At 47.7% G+C, this 20,469-nt stretch overlaps 1 protein-coding gene across 1 annotated transcript in view; it reads left to right on the forward strand.

The window, feature by feature from the left end:
• The window catches only part of EML6 (EMAP like 6), a 253,524-nt gene that overhangs the window by 230,206 nt on the left and 2,849 nt on the right, over positions 1 to 20,469 (forward strand). The window contains exons 28-38 of the mRNA XM_021672860.2: positions 1,224 to 1,302; positions 2,984 to 3,113; positions 4,906 to 5,004; positions 6,319 to 6,492; positions 10,355 to 10,563; positions 11,650 to 11,807; positions 12,880 to 12,994; positions 15,506 to 15,694; positions 16,992 to 17,164; positions 17,876 to 18,038; positions 20,314 to 20,417. Coding sequence (XP_021528535.2) covers positions 1,224 to 1,302; positions 2,984 to 3,113; positions 4,906 to 5,004; positions 6,319 to 6,492; positions 10,355 to 10,563; positions 11,650 to 11,807; positions 12,880 to 12,994; positions 15,506 to 15,694; positions 16,992 to 17,164; positions 17,876 to 18,038; positions 20,314 to 20,417 — 1,593 coding nt within the window. The remainder of the gene's footprint in view (positions 1 to 1,223; positions 1,303 to 2,983; positions 3,114 to 4,905; positions 5,005 to 6,318; positions 6,493 to 10,354; positions 10,564 to 11,649; positions 11,808 to 12,879; positions 12,995 to 15,505; positions 15,695 to 16,991; positions 17,165 to 17,875; positions 18,039 to 20,313; positions 20,418 to 20,469) is intronic.

A 20,469-nucleotide genomic window follows, 5' to 3' on the forward strand; every position in this document is an offset into this window, starting at 1 on the left:
AGGTTTCTCCCCAGCATACGCTAAAATAAGCGGAGTCCCCAGGCGCATTTGTAAAGTCACGGAGAGTGTGCGGGAAGCATTGACAAGGCTTCCTTTTCTCTCCCTATTCTGTAGGCGCTTTAGTGCAGAGTTTGCCCAGAGACGCCAGGGTATGAGCTTTCTGAATTTGTAGACTGGTGCACTCTTTCATTTCTGTTTTAGTTCTTTGCTGGCATGCTGGGGAAGCATGGTTTGTGCCACACAGGAATGTCTGTTCACTTGGAAAATGCTTGTGCATGAATGAGGTGGTTGCTAATGCAGCTCTAAACTGTACTAAGTTTCTCACTTGGCTTTGTTTGCTGCTTACAAGGGGATCAAGGTAATCCTTTCTCTTTGCATATCCCGAGAACAATAACTAATTACTCTGGAACGTGCGGTGGGAGCTGGTACAATCTCTCTCCACCCATCCTGGGTTTCCAAAACAGAAATCTGATGTAAGGAAACCCCACATCACCAAGAACTGGCCTAGTCATCTAGGATTCTGTTAGGGCTTACACATAATAAAATCTCTTCATTAAATGTGGAGGCCCCAGTCCCCAAAACTGAGAAGGGAAAAGTAACCTTTGTTGTGGTAGCAGCTTGAGTGCAGACCCGAGCCCTGAGGCGAGGGCAGAGTGTGAGGCATGAGTGATTTCTGTCTTCTCTGCCTCTGCTTCCTGCCTGCCCTTTTGTGAAGTGCAGCCAACCTGGGCACTTGGCGTGTGGTCCTTAGGGCCTGGTTTTGAAGCCTGGCTTGTAAGTTTCACTTCACACCACACCATGGCCGTTGACAACTTAATTCTAACATTAGCACATCCTTGTCTGAAAAATGTCAGCAAGTCCAGGATATGTGGCGTCTCTCCCCTCATGGTGAGGCTCCTTCTTGGTTTTGAACCAAGCCCCTCTTGTTTCAAGCCCATGTGTTCTTCCTGCTCCCAGGAGAAGGTTAAGCAGAGGGAGGAGGGCTGACCCTGGCCCAGTGCCCCAGGTGTGGGGAGGCCCAACCCGGTGCCTGTGAGTTCAGACCCCTTCCCCATGGCAGGTGAAGAGGGAGAGAGGAGGGCAGGACCCAACAGATCCAGGTGGAGGGGCCTCTGAGTAGGGAGGAGAGAGGAGGCCAGCACTGGCCTGGATAGGGGTGCCGGGAGGGCCGCCTTGCAGCCTGTGTTCAATGCTGCGCTTCCTCTGGCCACTCTCTCTTCCAGGCCACCCGTTAGCCGAGCAGCTCCCCAGCCTGAAAAACTGCAGAAGAATAATGTCACCAAGAAAAAGAAACTGGTCGAGGTAAGGAAGTGAAACAATCTTGCTTCTAATCTGATACTGACGTTCTAAGACCTACCTGGTGGACATTTCCATCTGTACGTCCCACAGACACAGTCAAGTGAAGCCGAGCAGGGCCCTTGGCTCTCCTCTGTCCCCTCTCCCTCCCACGTGGCCCTGTGTCTCCTGTCCCAGGGACCAGAGTAGCAGCCATTTTGTCACATTCTTGCTTTCCCTAGGCCTGTCACGAGGTCCTTTCAGTGCTAACTCTAAGACATCCTATGTCCCTGAAGCCTAGCTCCTTCTCCCTCCACCAATCCCACTCGGATCGTCGGCATCCCTTCCACGGAGAAGAAAGAAAAGAGATGGGGGCGCTTACTCAGCGTCTCTAATGTTGCCTGAGCCCTGACCGTGCCAGTGCTCGGCTCCATAGCCATGAAGCGTTTCATGCAATCCTCACACTCAGGAGGGACACACCACTATTGCTTCCATTTTCCCGATGAGGATGCTGTGGTTGAGGGGAGTTAAGGGAGTTGTTAGGTCCCAAGCTCAGGATCACCAAGCCATTAAGTGGGAAGGGATCTAAAATCAGCTGTTGAGACTAGGCTCTCGTAAAGCTGCTGTTTTGGCAGAGACCTCCTGACTGTTCTGATTACAGACTCTGCCTTCTCTCTCTGACGCATGCCCCAATGCCTCTGGAGTTAGGTCTTTAAAATATACATCTTCCATGCCTCATGCCAGCCTTCAGACCTGGGAGAGTCCCACATTGCCAATGGGATTCAAGTTAATGGTTTCAAAACCTTACCCAGAGCCACCTTCTAGGCTTACTGCCTGTGGTTCCTCACCACCATGCCAATCTTCAAGCCCCAAACCCACCGCTAGTGTTCTCGGAAGCTTCCTGGGACTTTCAAACCTCTGCATTGTCTTTTCTTCTGCTTAGAAGGCTCCTCCTGCCAGCTCCCAACACTCTGGTCCTTCCAAGACCTCCTCCGGTATCTTTTCTGTGCAGCCTTCCCTGAGGCTTCGCACCCTAAACCATCCTGCGGTTCCCCACCCATGCCCACTCCTACCACCTGTACCATGCTAGGCACAGAGGAGCTGCCTGAGAAGTCTGTGTCAGATTAAGAACTGATCAGAATCAGCGGCTGTTCTTTGTCTTAGAAGACAAGACAGAAGAAGAGAAAGACTATAAACCCAGAACAGTACCTAGTTTTGGGGAGAAAAAATGCAAACGTGTAGACACTTTGTAGAGCAAGCACCAGGCAGCAGAACGAGCATGGCCTTGGCCCCGTGTTCTGCTCTGCCCACCCCAGCTGTGTTTATGAGAGTTTCTTAGAGCAGACCTCTGAGCCACCATTCAGCTCATCCAGAGTGCCCGCCAGGGCACAGACACAAAACTGCTAGGCACCCTTTACAGGGCATCAAATCTGTGGGCTTTGGTGCACCTAAGGAGCCGGGAAATAAATCTGGATTTTTGGAAAGTCACAGTAATTCTGTGTGTTACCCTGACACCCCAGCATTTCAGAAAACTAAAAAGTTTTATCCTCAGCTAGTCAAGAAGCAAAATGTTTTCAGTGAGTGTGTGTTGGCGTCGCCCGCCATACCATTCCCAGTACACACGAGGCCACTCAGGCAGTGTGGGTGTGTTCCTCGGCTCTCCCTTCGTTCCTCTGAGGGTCACACTCATCTGTGTGTGTGAATGCAGGAGCTGGCTCTAGACCACGTGTTTGGCTACAGAGGATTCGACTGTCGCAATAACCTGCATTACCTTAATGATGGTGCCGACATCATCTTCCACACTGCGGCGGCTGGCATCGTTCAGAACCTCTCCACAGGTAACTGGGGGTTAAAAAATACAGGTTTTTCTTATAGCTTTTTTTTTTTTTTAACATATTTTCCCCACTCTTTAGATGCCCAAAAGCTTAAGCATTTTCCTTCCCTTATAGAGCCATTCCCACAGTCCAGCACGGTCTTAGTTAGGCCTGGTAATACTCAAGCTCAGTTACCAGAGTCAGAGCCCTCTCTGTTTCTGGCCTGAGCTTGACCTCACGTCATCATAGGGCCTAGAGAGAAGGCATCCATGTTGACATCGGCCTGTGTAACTGAGAGCTATGGAGAGAAGCGAGAGACCGGGTGTGAGGAGTGGAGAAATTCCTCAGAGACCATAACCAAGCAAAAAGCACAGTAGAACTTTGCCTATTCATTTTTACAATGAACCATTTTTTGACAGCTCAGATTTTTGAAGTTGTATTTTGACAGTTTGGCCACATTTATAATGAGAATGAAAACAATTAAATAATAAATAAAAATATCAGTCCTGGTAGGGTGGCTCATGCCTGTAATCCCAGTACTTTGGGAGGCCACGGTGGGTGGATGACCCGAGATCAGGAGTTCAAGACCAGCCTGGCCAATGTGGTGAAACCCCATCTCTACTAAAAATACAAAAATTAACCCAGCACGGTGGCAGGCACCTGTAATCCCAGCTACTTGGGAGGCTGAGGCAGGAGAATTGCTTGAACCCGGGAGGTGGAGGTTCCAGTGAGCCGAGATTGCACCACTGCACTCTGGCCTGAGCAACAGAGTGAGACTCTGTCTCAGAAATAAAAATAAAATAAAAAACCCAAACCACATGATGTCTCAAATGGAAAAAATAAACATTTCAAACAAAAAGAAACGTTCAGAAATTGACAACTATATCATTACCACCAGATTTAAACAGGTTCACATTTTGCCTTATTTGCTCATGCCTCAAGAAAAAAATCTTTCATTTAAAATTTTTGTTGTCAATTCTGTGTGGTTATTTATACATAGATTTAGACCGTGAAATCAATGGGCACGTGTTGATTTGTGTCTGTTCGGGGGAGGAGGGACTTGATATTGCCTATACATTTTCTTCGCTTTCTAGCCTTGTCATCATATTGGTAGCAGTTCACCCCTTCCCCGTCTATCTACACCATCATCCACCTTTAGGTTCTTGAGCATCTGGGTGGGTTTAAAGTGGCCACTTTGGAGGTCAACAAACCCATTTGCTATGATAGATGATAAAGTGCTCTTTCTTCCACTACGTGTGACGTATGTTGAGTTAGGGCTTTCCGGGGTAAAGCCAACACCTATGCTGTCCAGGCCGCCAAGTGGATTGGCATTTGGTAAGTAAAGATGATTAGTCCCTTAGGATTTCATATTTCACATGAAGAAGTGGTGCCATTTCGCTCAGTGAAGCATCATCTCCAGGCCCCCACCCTTACTTCTGCCCAGATGTGGACATTGAGAAGCATCAGTCCTGCGCCACGGAGAGGTGGGAACTTGGACCTTCATCATTTTGGACTCTGGGAGGCCCTGTAATTGAACTGTGCTCTGGACCCACACAAGGCAGTGGGAAGCATCGAAGGGCAACTGGAATGTATTAGGTAACAGACACTAGCTCCTCTTCACCCAGACCTGGAACAGAATAGGAACATTTCAAAAAAAACGATCATCATCGCCCTAAGCATGATTCTGGAAGTGAGAATATGGGGGCTTTAAGCTATCACTTTTGTAAGGAGTTTCCAAAGATTCCACAGGATGCTTTGGAGTTACAAAAGGTCTTTAGGTCCCACTATTCACCCTCCCATGATCTCTCTCTCCCAGGGAGCCAGAGCTTCTATCTGGAGCACACAGATGACATCCTCTGCCTCACAGTGAACCAGCACCCCAAGTACAGAAACGTGGTGGCCACCAGCCAGATAGGTAGGAGGTCCTGCAGCAGCTGAGGCTCTCCAGCTTGCAGCGATGTCGACTTGTCAGCAGTTATTGGGAGAGGGAGTGTGTGGGTTGCTTACATCCATCCGTTCTTGTTGATGTTGCTGTTGGTTTTTTGAGTCCTGAATGTATCAGTGTCACCTGAGTTGACACATCCAGTGACTGTGATTCTGAGGGACCGTAAAGTCTGACCAGAGCCTGAGAATCCATGTAAACAACGGCCCTGTAAGAATAGTTTTTCAGACCCCCAGTGTCAAGAAGCCCATGTCTTTTGAAGCCTGGTGATTGTGCTTGGCCAGCGTAGATTTCAGTAAGCGTGCCTGGACCCCCTGTGCCCTGGGAAACTGCCAGTGACAAATGTGAACTGATTCACATTTATGAGAAGTTTCTTTTTAGTTTCTCATTTCAAGAGCAGTTTTTACAACTTCCTGCTTGTTTTCATTGAACCCATGTCCATTTTTAAGTTTAATTTGGAGCTTTGTGATGCTGGTGTTGAGTGCTTCACTGTTGCAAATGTGACTTATTTTAGCTATTGTTTTCCCTTGACGCTTCCTCATTGCCATTGCTCACCCAATGCAGGTGATATTACGGAAACCCCAGGTAAGGCTGTTCCGTCCGTGAGTAGTTTGAATCTGCACAGCAAAATCATGTCATTGTATCATGTTTGCTGATTGTATCTTGCTGAAGTGCAGATACGAATCATTGGCCTCACCAGTTTCCTTCGTATAAAATCCTCCGGGAGTGTGTGTGTGTGTGTGTGTGTGTGTGTGTGTGTGTGTGTGTGCTGAATGTAAATGTTCATAGGGCTCTGCCTTTGAAAGCAAATTTCCTGTAGTCTTTCTCCTCTGGCCAGGTCAGGCTATAGGTCTCATATGCCCAATGACTGTAACACCCTAAACACTTGTCTTAAAAAAGGCTTTTACAGGCCAGACCCAAGTGGCTCATGCCTGTAATCCCAGCACTTTGGGAGGCCGAGGCAGGCAGATCACCTGAGGTCAGGAGTTTGAGACCAGCTTGGTCAACATGGTGAAACCTTGTCTCTACTAAAAATACAAAAATTAGCTGGGCATGGTAGTGCGCACCTGTAATCCCAGCTGCTTGGGAGGCTGAGGCACGAGGATTGCATGAACCTGGGATGCGGAGGTTGCAGTGAGCTGAAATGGTGCCCCTGCACTCCAGCCTGGGAGACAGACTAAGACTCCATCTCAAAAAAAAAAAAAAAGGCTTTTACATGAGCATAAGCATCACCTTGGCTCCACCATTCTTCAGCCTTCCTTCTTTGTCACGCCTCCCCATGCTCAGGAACAACACCTTCCATCCACATATGGGACGCCATGACCAAACACACCCTCTCCATGCTGCGGTGCTTCCACTCCAAGGGGGTGAATTACGTCAACTTCAGTGCAACCGGAAAGCTCCTGGTGTCGGTGGGAGTGGACCCTGAGCACACCATCACCGTCTGGCGGTGGCAGGAAGGTAAACCAACACGGGGTTTTCTATCCCTCCAAGGGGTCTGCCTGTGGCATGGGCTGGGCTCGAACCCAGATCTGTCTCCAAAGCCTGCCATGGACAATGATGGCTGCTGGGCAAGTGGAAAACAGGGCACTGGGGATCCTGATATAGTGGCCCCACTGATGCCAGTGCATCCCAGGGTCCCAAGGCCAGAAGGAGGCTGGCCAGGGACTCCCGGGCCCATTAGTGAAAGAGCACTGGGGAGGTGCTCCGATGTTAGCAGCCCTCCTCCTTATACAGAAGGCAGCGGCCTCTCCAACATCTGTCTTAACCCCCTTCCTACCCAAGGGTCCTTATTTTCAGTGCTCTTCTGGTGGCCCCTAGATCCAACTACCGCCTTACCACTTTAGGAAATGGGATAATGTTTTATCATAGTCTCAGAAGCAATTAAATTTTTTTTGACATTTTAACACTCTTGAAATAGGGATTTATCTTATGATCAAGGTTTACGTTTACTGTAGCAAGATTTCTTTCTTGTCCCCGCCCCCAGTACATGCACGCACACCTCAGGCACATGCACACACACAAGCTGATACTGAATATATGGGCATCTTAGAACTAAAGATGTGCAGTCTTCCACGTATATTCTCAGGTTGGGTACTGCCCTGGCAAAAGCAGATCCAATTAGGACATTAATGAGGTCTGTCTGCAGCCAGGCAGTCTGTATCTGGGACACGCTCTGCCAGGCAAGTGCAGAGGTGGCGCTTCTCCCATCCAGGGCTCTGGAGTCCCATTATCTCCTCAGCTTCCCATGGAGGAGGTGGTGCATAGAGGCTGTAAAGAAATCAGCACATTGGGAGGAAAGTTCCAGTCTCTCCTGAGCACCCCCATATGAGGCAAAGAGGCTGACAGCTTGCAGACATTTGTGATGATACTCACCATATTCCTTTGGAAGGTGACATGATCTATGTTTCTAGGAAATCACATTTTCTCATTTTCAATTTTTTTTTTTAAGAGACTCACTCTGTTACCCAGGCTGGAGTGCAGTGGCATGATATTGGCTCACTGCAATCTCTGCCTCCTGGGTTCAAGCAATTCTCCTGTGTCAGCCTCCCAAGGAGCTGGGATTACAGGTGTTCATCACCACGCCTTGCTAATTTTTTGTATCTTTAGTAGAGACGGGATTTCACCATGCTGGCCAGGCTGGTCTCAAACTCCTGACCTCGTGATCTGCCCACCTTGGCCTCCGAAAGCACTGGGATTATAGGCGTGAGCCATGGCGCCCGGTCCCATTTTCTCATTTTCTTGTTCACCAGTATATCTCACCCATATAGCTGCATAGTTGATATCTCAGGGGTGCAGATTCATTCCTTGTGATGTCAGTGGCCAACTAATTGACCAGACTTAGCCCAGATGAGGAGATTGAGCATCTTAAATGATAGACAGAGCATCTTGGCATGGGAAGAACTAGATAAGACTTCCAGCTCAGTCAGGACTCTTCCTAAGGAGAAATTCCTCCAAATGCACCCTTCTGTCCTCTGCTTGAGTACTTTAAGGGATGTAGCTCTCATCACTTCACAAGACAGTCCATACCCTGTCCGAAACCTCTCGTATAAAGCCCCTTCTTATGTGGGGACATAAATTGCTTCATTATGTTTTTTTTCTGTGTTGCTAACTCTGTTCCTGGATCCTTGGGAAAAAGCTCTCACGCTGGCCCCTCTGCACGGTCTTGCCTTTTTAAGTTCAGGCTCACTGTCTGCAGTCCCTCCACCTGTCCTCTAAGCAGTGGTTGCTCTGGCCTGCCCCAGCACAGACTCCTGCTCACCCAGGGTCCCTTCTGACCTTCCAGGGGAGGGTTAGAGAAGCCAGGGCTTTTAAACAAGGTCCCAGGGAAAAGAGAAGCCTGCTCTTGTTTGTACAGAGGGTGTGAGCCAGTGCTGATATCTTAGCATCACCAGCCTCCACCTCTTCCCAGTTGACCACGGACATGTCATCTCTCCTCCCTTACTTCTCCAGTGTGGGCTTTTCTTCATTTCAAGTCTTGCTTACAGATAAATAGCATGTGTTTGTGGAGGTTTATATACATTTTATACATCACTAGAGAGCCAATTATTCATTCTTCACTTTAATTAGAGGATCCTTTTGGGGCACGTGTGTGTGTGTGTGTGTGTGTGTGTGTAGGTAGGTAAAATAGAATTAAAAATGAACTTATTTAATGCACATTGTCAGGTCCTAGATAGGTCAATGTAATTTGCCCTGAGCAGACTAGAAGCCAATGGAAAGAGAAATACAGGTGTCTCTGCAATTAGAAGCATCCATGAAATTAAAGCAAAGAAAATACAAACAGTGGCTTTGAAAACTGTACAACTCATTGTTCGTTTGCACTTCTGCTGTGACTGGTGAGCTGGACCCTCTTTCCATCTCATCATTGTATCGCTGCTTTTGTAATTCACCTGTTCAAATCCTTTTACTACTTGGGGTGGGAGGGTTGTTTGTCTTTTAGTTACAATTTGGAGTTCCTTATAGATTTTTAATGTTAATCCTCTGTATCTTAAAAGCATTGCCAATGCTTTCTTCCAGTCTGTTGCCTTACTTTGTTTGTGGTATCCTTGGAAACCATGGGTCTGAAAACCTCTAAGCCCTAAGTAGTGAGAGATCTGTTACAGTAAGTCAGGGATTCATATGCAGAGAGAATTGCAGCTGGGAGAAGTACCTGTGGGTCTCCCCAGCCTCGCATGGAAAGAGATTCTCTTAGGGAGTATCAGAGGAGTGGCTGCAGGCCCACCTACATCAAAACCCACCACCATCACGGTCCTAGAAAGCTGTCATAAAAACAAATGTGAAGTGATGAGAACGAAGGGAAGCAAAAATACGTGTGTAAATAATAAAGGGAGGGGTGACAATTGAGAGGAAATTGGAACAAAAACATTCAGAGTAAGTTAAAAGGTAACAGTTTTAAAACAAAAATTTAAAACTCGAGAGCTTAAAAACAATGAGATTAAAAAAGAGGTGGGTTTAGAATACAGGCTAAAAGAATAGAAGCCAAGGAGTTAAAGAGTGATGATGATAATACCGTTACTACTATTAACAATACTGTCTAACACTTTGGATTACTCACAGTATCACGCATTGTGCTAAGGGCTTCACTTATGTCCATTCTTTGCATCTACAACGCAGCTTCTGAAATAGGAACGATTATTAGCCCCATCTGACAGGTGAGGAAACCAAAGCACAGAGAGTTTCAGTGACTTGTCCAAAGTTGTTCTGCAAGTACATGGTAGGGTTGGAATTTTATTAAGACAAAGGTTAAATAAAACTCAAGAGACACTCAAAGACATATTTAAATGGGGTTGAGGAAAAAACTAGTACTTAAAAGGTAAAAAAAAAAACCTAAACACCACAAAACAAAAAGGAAAATGGAGAACTTAAAAGAAAATGAATGCAGAATCCTAGAAATTAGAAAGAAGGTGTCTAAAGGAATGAGAGTCCCAGTGAGGCTCTGGGAGGGGCTCTGTTGCCCTGTGGGGGGACTCCTGTGGCGATGCTGGAGGCTGGCAGAGGGCAGAGGGGGGTGGGGATACCTTTAAGCCACTTTGCTGCCTTCTCATATCTAGAAGCTTCTGTCTCACAGGCCATCATTTCCTGCTACATTCTAGGATGCCTGGGTGGGGGGATCTGTTACCAGCACCTACTGCTCTGGAAATTTCCCAGACACACTTTCTCTGCTGCCACCTGGGGAGTAGTGTGTGAAGGGGAGAGGGTGCTGTATAGAGGAACTGAGGCGGGCCCTGTGCCTGCTGGGGTGGGGGGAACTCCTGGGCTGTGGCTTCCCCGGCCTGGCCCAGGAAGCCATGAGGAGCCTTACCAGACTCTGTCACCCTCACAGGTGCCAAGGTTGCCAGCCGAGGGGGTCACCTGGAGCGCATATTTGTGGTGGAATTTCGCCCCGACTCAGACACGCAGTTTGTATCTGTCGGAGTCAAACATATGAAGTTCTGGACCCTGGCAGGCAGCGCCTTGCTTTACAAGAAAGGAGTCATCGGGTCCCTGGGAGCTGCCAAAATGCAGACAATGCTCTCCGTGGCCTTCGGTGCTGTGAGTTCTAGCAGATGATTCCTGAGAAGGGGCATGGGCATGGGCATGGGCAGGAGGGGAGTTTGGCCAAGAGGCTGAAAACAGCAGGGAAGCCATTTCCACATTATTTCCTGTACTGGCTTATTTGCAACCACTGGATGGGTGTGTGTGTGTGTGTGTGTGTGTGTGTGTGTGTGTGTGTGTACGGAGTCTTGCTCTGTCACCCAGGCTGGAGTGCAGTGGTGTGATCTTGGCTCTATGCAATCTCTACCTCCTGGGTTCAAGTGATTCTTCTGCCTCAGCCTCCTGAGTAGGTGGGATTACAGGCACCCGCCACCACACCTGGCTAATTTTTATATTTTTAGTAGAGACAGGGTTTCACCATGTTGACCAGGCTGTTCTTGAACTCCTGACCTCGGGTGATCCACCTGCCTTGGCTTCCTAAAGTGCTGGGATTACAGGCATGAGCCACTGCACCCAGCCAATATTTTTTTTCCTTAAAATGTTAACCAGAAAAGGTAGGACACCCACCCGGGACAGAAGGTTTGTTGTTCTAGAGGCAACCCTGACTTGCAAGCCCCAGAGGATATTAGGAATGATTTCCACTGCTAGATGATGATCCTTTTTCTTCCCAGCCCTCTTGTGCCACAGATCCCCCCAAATGCCAGCCTTCAGTGGGCTATGGGGTGCCCTCAGCCAATGCAAGCTCCAAAATGATGACCTGTTGGAATATAGTCACCTCGTGGTCCTCCAGGAGTGGGTTTCTCCCCCTTGTAGAGGAGCCCCAGGAAAGTGTCCTGTGGCCTGAGGTCTGCCCCTGACCCTGCTGTCACCTGGGCTGTGTTCACAGAAGGGAAGTCCTTGTTAATGCAGAGCTGTGCTCAGAGGGGAATCAAATGCCCAAGCCAATTAGCCAAGCCAGGTGATTGCCTTATGCGGTGTTCTCAGCAGTTTCTCTGCAAATTCTGCCACTTTCCTTAGCACAGAAGATCAAACCGCTTAGGCACGTCTGCTTCTCTAGCTCTGGTTCTTTAATGAGAGAACGGGGGCTGGGGCAGGACCCTCTTGACTATGTTCCTGGTGTGGAAGATGTTCCTTTGTTTTCAGAACAACCTCACTTTCACGGGTGCCATCAATGGAGATGTCTACGTCTGGAAGGACCACTTCCTCATCCGGCTGGTGGCCAAGGCGCACACAGGCCCTGTGTTCACGATGTACACGACCCTTCGGGATGGACTCATAGTGACCGGCGGAAAAGAGCGGCCGTAAGCCAAAGTTTCTATAGGAACAACTTGTTTTTTGGGAGAAACTGACAAAAGCATCCCCAACTTGGAGAAAATGCAGATTGTCATTCTCCTTTTTTGCATTAGGATGATCAGTCTGCTATCTCACCAAGAGGGCTTAGGGCAAGATCCTCACAAGGAAGAGAGGAGTACAGAGCTGGTTTGGTGTTAGTTTAAAAATCTGAGAGGTGCGGTGGCTCACTCCTGTAATCCCAGCGCTTTGGGAGGCTGAGGGGGGCAGATCACCTGAGGTCCGGAGTTTGAAACCAGCCTGGCCAATGTGGTGAAACCCTGTCTCTACTGAAAATACAAAATTTAGCTGGGCGTGGTGGCAGGTGCCTGTTATCCCAGCTACTTGGGAGGCTGAGGCAGGAGACTGGCTTGAACCTGGGAGGCAGAGTTTGCAGTGAGCTGAGATCATGCCATTGCACTCCATCCTGGGTGACAAGAGCAAAGCTCCATCTCAAAATGAACAAATAAATTAATTAATTAATATAAAAAAAAACCTTTGGTCCTGGTGGCCAGGACCTTGATGACTGGAAAAGAGTGGAGAGGGTTGAGAGAGTGGGAAATGGGTCTTAGGATGAGGGTTAACAGCCTGAGTGCCTTTCAGTCTTTTTTAGGACCAAAGAGAGGTATTCTTGAGCAAACCACAGTGACTGTGCTGTTCATAAAATGTTAGTAACTCTTTGGAGGAATGGAGGGAGGAGGAGAAGAGGAGAGATGTGGAAGCAAAGCCTGAAGGCAGGAGGAACATTTCTTTGTGTTCTAATCTAATAAAAAGTCTGGATTTCCAAATTACTTTCTCTTTCCTCCCAAGATGGTAGCATTTGAAGGCATTGTAGGAAATCCGTAAGTTCAGGGGTTTGGGATACCTCAGCAGCAGGGCCTAACAGGGAGACCCCAGGAGGGTCTGGACCCCCAAGGGTCTGTCCTGCTGGGCCCCTGGCAGCCGGGACCTTGATGACTGGGAAAGAGGGGAGAGAGTTGACGGGGTGGGAAGTGGGTCTTAGGATGAGGGTTAACAGCCTGAGTGCCTTTCAATCTTTTTTAGGACCAAAGAAGGAGGTGCTGTAAAATTGTGGGACCAGGAGATGAAGCGCTGCCGGGCCTTTCAGCTGGAGACAGGGCAGCTGGTGGAGTGTGTGCGCTCCGTGTGCCGTGGAAAAGTGAGTACAGCCGGCTCCCCTTGAGGCTGGGCCAGGGAAGGGGGAAGTGTAGATACCTTCTGAGCTAGGCACTTTCCCTGGGCCGGTTTGTTGAATCCTTGAAACACACCTTCAAGATGTGAATTGTGCTGTAGTGAGAAGCAGCTTAATAGAGTCCGACTCCCCCAGGAAGAAGCAGCTGGGTGACCTTGGGTGTGTCTCTTCACATTTCAGTGTCCAGCACATGGGTTTGTCATGAGGCTGTTGTGAGGGTCACATTGTTCTACATGACAGTGCCTTTCATCTTGCCTGGCATAGAGTCCCATTCAGGAGATGTATTACAGATTATATTCTCATAAGCTCAGAGATACTAAATAATTTGCCCATGCCCTAAATTACAGAACTATCAAGGAGGAAGGTAAGGGCCACCAACCAAACTGCCTGACTCAAAGCCGTTGGTTTCCAACTCATATCTGGGCAGCGTATAAAAAGCAACTGTGGAATTTTAAAGAATATGGATGTCTAGGCACCCACCTGGAGCTGGTAAATCAGAATCTCAGGGGTGGGACCTTGACCTGGATGTTTCCTTCTATTTTCTTCCATTTTCTTCTTTTTAAATTTCCCCAGGGGATTTGATGCACTTAAAAGCCAATCTCCAAACCGCTATCGAATACCTTGTGTTTATATTTCTGAATATCAGGTTAAGAATTTGCTTTCTTAGATGCTTTCCATGAAAAAGGCAAACTAGATGTGGAGTCCACATGATTCGAAACTGGGGATTTTGTTCTTAAATAGCTAAGTGATGCCCACCTGGAAGGGCAGTTCTGGGAGATGAAGCAGGACTATGCCTGGATCGTGGAAGTTATCAGAAAGTAGTTTTTTTTTTTGGATACTGAGTCTTGCTCTGTTACCCAGGCTGGACACAATGGTGTGATCTCAGTTCACTGCATCCTGCGCCCCCTGGGTTCAAGGGAATCTCCTGCCTCAGCCTCCCAAGTAGCTGGGATTACAGGTGCCCACCACCATACCCAGCTAATTTTTTGTATTTTTAGTAGAGATGGGGTTTCGCCATGTTGACCAGGCTGTTCTCAAACTCCTGACTTCAGGTGATCCATATGCTTTGGCCTCCCAAAGTTCTGGGATTACAGGCATGAACCACCGTGCCTGGCCAGGAAGCAGATTTTTGTTCAGTGGAAGGAAGAACTTATTAAGAGTTTGAGCTGTCCGGGAACACTAATTGGCTGCCTTGCTCTATAGTTACTGGAATCTTCTGGCAGATGCTGGGTGGTGAAGGAATCTGTGCTGAAGCTCTTACCTGAGGTAGCTCATGGAGAGAAGGCGAAGTGAGAGGGTGGAGTAGAGTAATTAAGAATGGACAGTTTGTTGTTAAAAACCAAATGCTGGCCAGGCATGATGGCTCACATCTGTAATCCCAGCACTCTGGGAGGCCAAGGCAGGCAGATCACTTGAGGTCAGGAGTTCGAGACCAACCTGGTCAATATAGTAAAAGCCCATCTTTACTAAAAATACAAAACTTAGCCAGGTGTGGTGGCATGTACCTGTAGTCCCAACTACCTGGGTGGCTGAGTCAGGAGAATCCCATGAACCTGGGAAGCAGAGGTTGCGGTGAGCTGAGATTACACTCCTTGCACTGCAGCCTGGGTGAGAGAGTGAGACTCTGTCTTGAAAAACAAAAACAAAACACCTCTTGGCCCTTCCTATTTTAATATTAACAATACAAAGGCACTTTCCCAAGTTATTTTTTTTTTTAAGACAGTGTCTCACTGTGTCACCCATGCTGGAGAGCAGTGGAGCCATCATGGCTTACTGCAACCTTAAATTCGTGGTCTCAAGTAATCCCCAAATTTTTCTTTTTCTTCTCTCTCTCTTTTTTTTTTGTTTGTTTGATGTGGAGTGTCTCTCTTGTTGCCCAGGCTGGAGTGCAATAGTACCAATCTCAGCTCACCGCAACCTCTGCCTCCCAGGTTCAAGAGATTCGCCTGCCTCAGCCTCCCAAGTAGCTGGGATTACAGGCATGTGCCACGATGCCCGGCTTATTTTGTATTTTTAGTAGAGACATGGTTTCTCCATGTTGGTTAGGCTGGTCTTGAACTCCCAACCACAAGTGATCCAACTGACTCAGCATCCCAAAGTGCCGGGATTACAAGTGTGAGCCACCGCACCTGGCTGCAATCCCCAAGTTTTTCTAATAGTAGTGTTTTAAAATTTTTTTAATTGTGACAAAATAACATAAAAGTGACCATTTTAACCATTTTTAAGTGTACAATTCAGTGGCATTAAGCACATTCACATTGTTGTGCAACCATCACCACCGTCCACCCACGGAACTTTTCTTATCTTGCAAAACTGGAACTGTACCATTAAGCACTAACTCCCCCTGTCCGCCACCCCCATCCACCGGCAGTCATCCTTCTCCTTTCTGTCTCCATGAATTTGACCACTCTAGATACTGCATATGAGTGTAGTCATACAGTATTTGTCCTTTTTCTAATAGTGTTTCAATTACAACAGGGAAAAATCTTAGTGGGAACCAAAGATGGAGAAATAATTGAAGTTGGCGAAAAAAATGCTGCTTCTAACATCCTGATTGATGGTCACATGGAAGGGGAGATCTGGGGCCTGGCCACTCACCCTTCCAAGGACCTCTTCATCTCTGCCAGCAACGATGGCACAGCCCGGATCTGGGACCTGGCTGACAAGGTGAGGCCGACTCTGCCCGAACTCAGATGCCCACGAGTGGGCTGCATAGCGGTGGGAGCTGAGCGAGGAGAGGCCCAGCCAGCGTCATGGCGGAGAGGAGGATGGGGCCAGATAGAAGGTCAAGTTAGAAAACCTAACAATAAAAGAAGCCCCACTCACCACACCCCATCTAAATAATATAATTGAGAATTATTATTATCTTGTCATGAACCCACAAACTAAAAATATAGAGACAAATCATGTTTCCCCTGAATGAGAAGACTAAAAATGATTTAAAATGTCAAATATTCCCAAATGGGCCTAATGTATTTCCATCACAATCCCAACAAGGTTTCTCTTAAGAGTTTGGGAAAGCAATGTTAAAGTTCATTGGGAATAAAACCGTGAAACAGCAAGGAGTTGGCGGGGGAGGGGGAGGGGGCGGGGGCGGTAGGGGGCGAGGTTGGTGAGGGGATCAAAGAGTTGTTCCCAGTCCTCTTGCCTCATCCAGAGTTCAAACAAGTACTTAAGTTCCACTAATTAAAATATTTGGTTTCATTTTGAAAGGGCCAGTAACTGTTTGTTGTATTTTTAGTGTAAGAGTCACAGAATAGACAGGTAAAAGCAGGAGTGTGGTTGTTAGGCTCCTAAGTTAGTTTTTGTAATTATTTATTAAACATTACTAGGAATAGCTGTCACTATGTGAATACCTACATAATACCAGCTGCTTCATGGACACGTTAGCGCCTACAATAACCTTGCAAAACCCTTATTAACATCGCTATTAGTAAACATAGAAAAACTGAGATGTAATTTACCCAAACACACCTGGCTAATAAGTGACAGGGCCAGGATTCAGAATTTGAACTAGCAGAGGCGGAAGCTCAAGCTCTTTCCCCTGAACAAGAGGTTGGCAATCTACAGTTAAAGGCCAAATCTGGCCTGTGGCCTTCTTCTGCAAGTCCGGCAGCTGCTCTTGTTTGTGTAGGTACCGTCTGTGGCCGTCGTGTGCTGCAGTGGCAAAGGTGAGTAGTTGCGACAGAGACTTGATGGCCCATAGAGTCGAAAGGAGGTGCTACCTAATCATTTACAGAAAAAGTTTGCCAGCCTCTGCCCTAAAACTTGTTGTCCCACAATCTGCTCTAATCAGAACATATAGCCCGCCTCAGTTATTCAGGGACATTTACTCTTAGAAGAGATTTGGTGGGCTACAGTGGCTGCGAGGGCAGCCTGACTTTTCTGGCCTGATGTAGGATGTCTCCTGGAGACCAGCTGAGGGGGCCAAGGGCTCAGGTAACTTTCCTTTGCATGAATGTAGAAGCTGTTAAACAAGGTGAGCCTGGGCCATGCGGCCAGGTGTGCAGCCTACAGCCCTGATGGGGAGATGGTGGCCATTGGCATGAAGAATGGAGAGTTTGTCATCTTGTTGGTGAACAGCCTGAAAGTTTGGGGGAAAAAACGAGACCGGAAATCTGCTATCCAAGATATCAGGTACCTAAGTGGGTGTTCCGGGCATGGAGGAGGAAGGCAAGCATTCTGCTTCCCAGTGATTCCCATTCCAGCTACAGCTGGAATGAATAACCCAATTGTGAGAGGGTCGCTTTCTCCAAGCCACCTCTGAAAGAATACCTTCTCCCATGTTCACCCTCAGACAAGTCTTTGCTAATTTACATAAAAGTGTGGTTGGCTGTGTGCGGTGGCTCACACCTGTAATCCCAGCACTTTGGGAGGCCAAAGTGGGTGGATCACAAGGTCAGGGGATCGAGACCATCCTGGCCAACATGGTGAAACCTCGTCTCTACTAAAATACAAAAAACTAGCTGGCCGTGGTAGCACATGCCTGTAGTCCCAGCTACTTGGCAGGCTGAGGCAGGGGAATTCGTTCGACCCGGGAGGCAGAGGTTGCAGTGAGCCAAGATTGTACCACTGCACTCCAGCCTGATGACAGAGTGAGACTCTGTCTCAAAAAAAAAAAAGTGTGGTTAAAACTACTTGTAGATGTTATTCTACTTATTTCCCAGGGATTTGATCCAGATAAATTGTTGAATTCCATAGAATGCCAGGAAAGGCCGACCACATGTGAGTCACAAGGCAGCTCTCACTGCCTTTGGGCCTGGAAGGCCTGTCCCGGAGCAGCCTTCATGCCTGACCAGCCCCAAACAGCCCTCCTCATGGATCCTGCTCTTGGATTGCTTTTTCTAGAATCAGCCCAGACAACCGATTCTTAGCCGTTGGTTCTTCTGAACACACAGTTGACTTCTATGACCTCACTCAGGGCACAAATCTGAACCGCATTGGCTACTGCAAAGATATCCCAAGCTTTGTCATTCAGATGGATTTTTCTGCGGATGGCAAATACATTCAGGTATGCTTGGGGTTTACTTATTATCTGGGGCAACCGATAATAATAGTAATAACAACAATGGCCTATATTAATTGAGTCTTTACTGTGTGCCAGGCAGTGTGCTAACTCGCTCTTCACTGGAACTCTTTTAAGTAGTTACTTTTTCCGTATTTTATAAATGTAGAAACAGAGGCTTAGAGAATTTAAGAACATTGAGGAAATAGAATTTAAAATAGTAAAGAGTAAGAAAAGCAGGAAACACAAGCCCTAATCATCTTTAATCTGCTACTCACCACCTCCTCCTAAAAGTTTCTGGATTTCTAGTTTTTGGGGGCTACACCTAAGCCTTGTGCTGCTTCTGGCATTTATTCATGTCATTTCCAAACTCTACTGGGTAGAATGGTCCCTCTGTACTTGGGCCCTGGACTCCAGCCAGTGGGCCTGGTGTAAAAGCTCATCCCTGGGTCCCAGGGGAACTGACCAGTGGAAGAGATGGAGAGGGATTCACTGCTGGGACTGACCCCTAAAAACAGGATGATCTCACCCACACTCAACAAATCTGTGTTTGTGAGCTGGCCTGGATGGAGCTGGCTATTCACTGTGAAAGGAGAGAGGATGTATTTATTCATTCAACTATTTGCTGAACCAGGCACTATGCTAGACTTTTAAATGGACAAAATGAGACTGGTCCTGTCTTGGACTGGTCCACCCAAGGGATTCACCTTGCCTGCTGCCTAGACAAAGCCAATTCATCAAGACAGGGGAATTGCAATAGAGAAAGAGTAATTCACATAGAGCCAGCTGCATGAGAGACTGGAGTTTTATTATTACTCAAATCAGTCTCCCTGTGCATTCCAGGAGCACAGTTTTAAAGGATAACTTGGTGGGTGGGGTGAAGCCAGTGAGCCAGGAGTACGATTGGTCAGAGATGAAATCATAGATAGTTGGAGCTGTCTTCCTGCGTTCACTCAGTTCCTGGGTGGGGGCCACAGGATGAGAGAGCCAGTTTATTAATCTGGGTGGGGCCAGCTGATCCATCAAGTGCTGGGTCTGCAAACTATCTCAAGCACTGATCTCAGGACCAGTTTAGGGAGGGTCAGAATCTTGTAGCCTCCACCTGCATGACTCCTAAACCATAAGTTATAATCTTGTGGCTAATGTTGGTCCTACAGAGGCAATCTCATCCCCAGGCAAGAAAGAGGTCTGCTTTGGGAAAGGACTGTTATCATCTTTGTTTAAACTTTCTCCCAAAGTTAGTTTAGCCTACATCCAGGAATGAACAAAGACAGCTTGGAGGTTAGAAGCAATATGAAGTCAGCTAAGTTAGATCTCAGTCATAATTTTGCAAAGGCAGTTTCAGTCCTTGTTTCCTACAGCTTGCTCTATAACGGAGAAGACAAGCACTAAACAGTCACAAAACAGAAATATAATTACAAATTGTGATTATGTGCCAAGAAGGAAAAGTACAGCATTCTGGGGAGCATGTAGCAAAGTGCTGAATTTAGATGCACTTCCTCTCCAGTGAGTGGTATGTAAGCTGAGGTCTGCGGGGTGTGTAGGTGTTAGCCAACGGAGAGGAGAGAGGGGAACGTTGTTCCAGGCCATCTGCATGCAAGCCCTGAGGCAGGAAAGAGCTCAGCTTCCCAGCCCATTCCAGAAGGAAAGGGGAGGCGGGGCTGGGATAGAGGCACTGCAGGGAGAGAGGAGGCTGAAGAGGAAGGCAGCAGCCATTCACTGGCAAATGTCCTTGATGGTAGGAAAAGTGGTCTCTTTGCCTTAGAAGACTCTCAGAGCACCAAGGGTCAGGTTCTAGATACCTCAGAATCACCTATGTCAGCCGCTGTCCGTGAGAAACCTGTCTTACCTCTGTGCCTCTTGGTTTGCTGAAAACTGGGATCCCTGTGTATCAGAAACACCTGGTAGCTCTGTTAAAGCCGGGATGGCTAGGGGCCTCTCAGTGTGTGTCTGGGTAGGTTTTGGATGGGGCCCAAGAGTTTGCATTTCTAACAGGTTTCTATGCGACTGATGTTGCTGCTGGGCAACCACACTCAGAGAACCTCTGCCTTGGGACTCTGGAAAATAGTGAGAAAATGAGTGAGAAGAAAGATGGGAAAATGCCCCGCTGGTGTTGCCATGGGCTGGCCATAGGCTTTGCAGCCTGGAGCTGAGCTTGGGTGTGGAGAAAAGTCCTAGCGATGCAGAGGCTGGGCCAGTGTTCTGGGAAACAGCACACTCAAAGGGAGTCTGTGGAACTGAGAAGGAACGTTGCTAAACATGACTTCCCTTCTACCTCTAGGTGTCAACAGGAGCCTATAAGCGCCAAGTGCATGAGGTCCCCCTGGGGAAGCAGGTAACAGAAGCCGTGGTCATTGAGAAGATCACCTGGGCCTCCTGGACAAGGTGACTGAGTGGAAGAAAAAACTTCTTGAGGAACAGGTCACAAGGGAGTGTC

The sequence above is a fragment of the Aotus nancymaae genome, unplaced genomic scaffold (assembly GCF_030222135.1).
Source record: "Aotus nancymaae isolate 86718 unplaced genomic scaffold, 86718_ANA_hifiasm-v0.15.2.pri h1tg000057l, whole genome shotgun sequence".
Lineage (NCBI taxonomy): Eukaryota > Metazoa > Chordata > Mammalia > Primates > Aotidae > Aotus > Aotus nancymaae.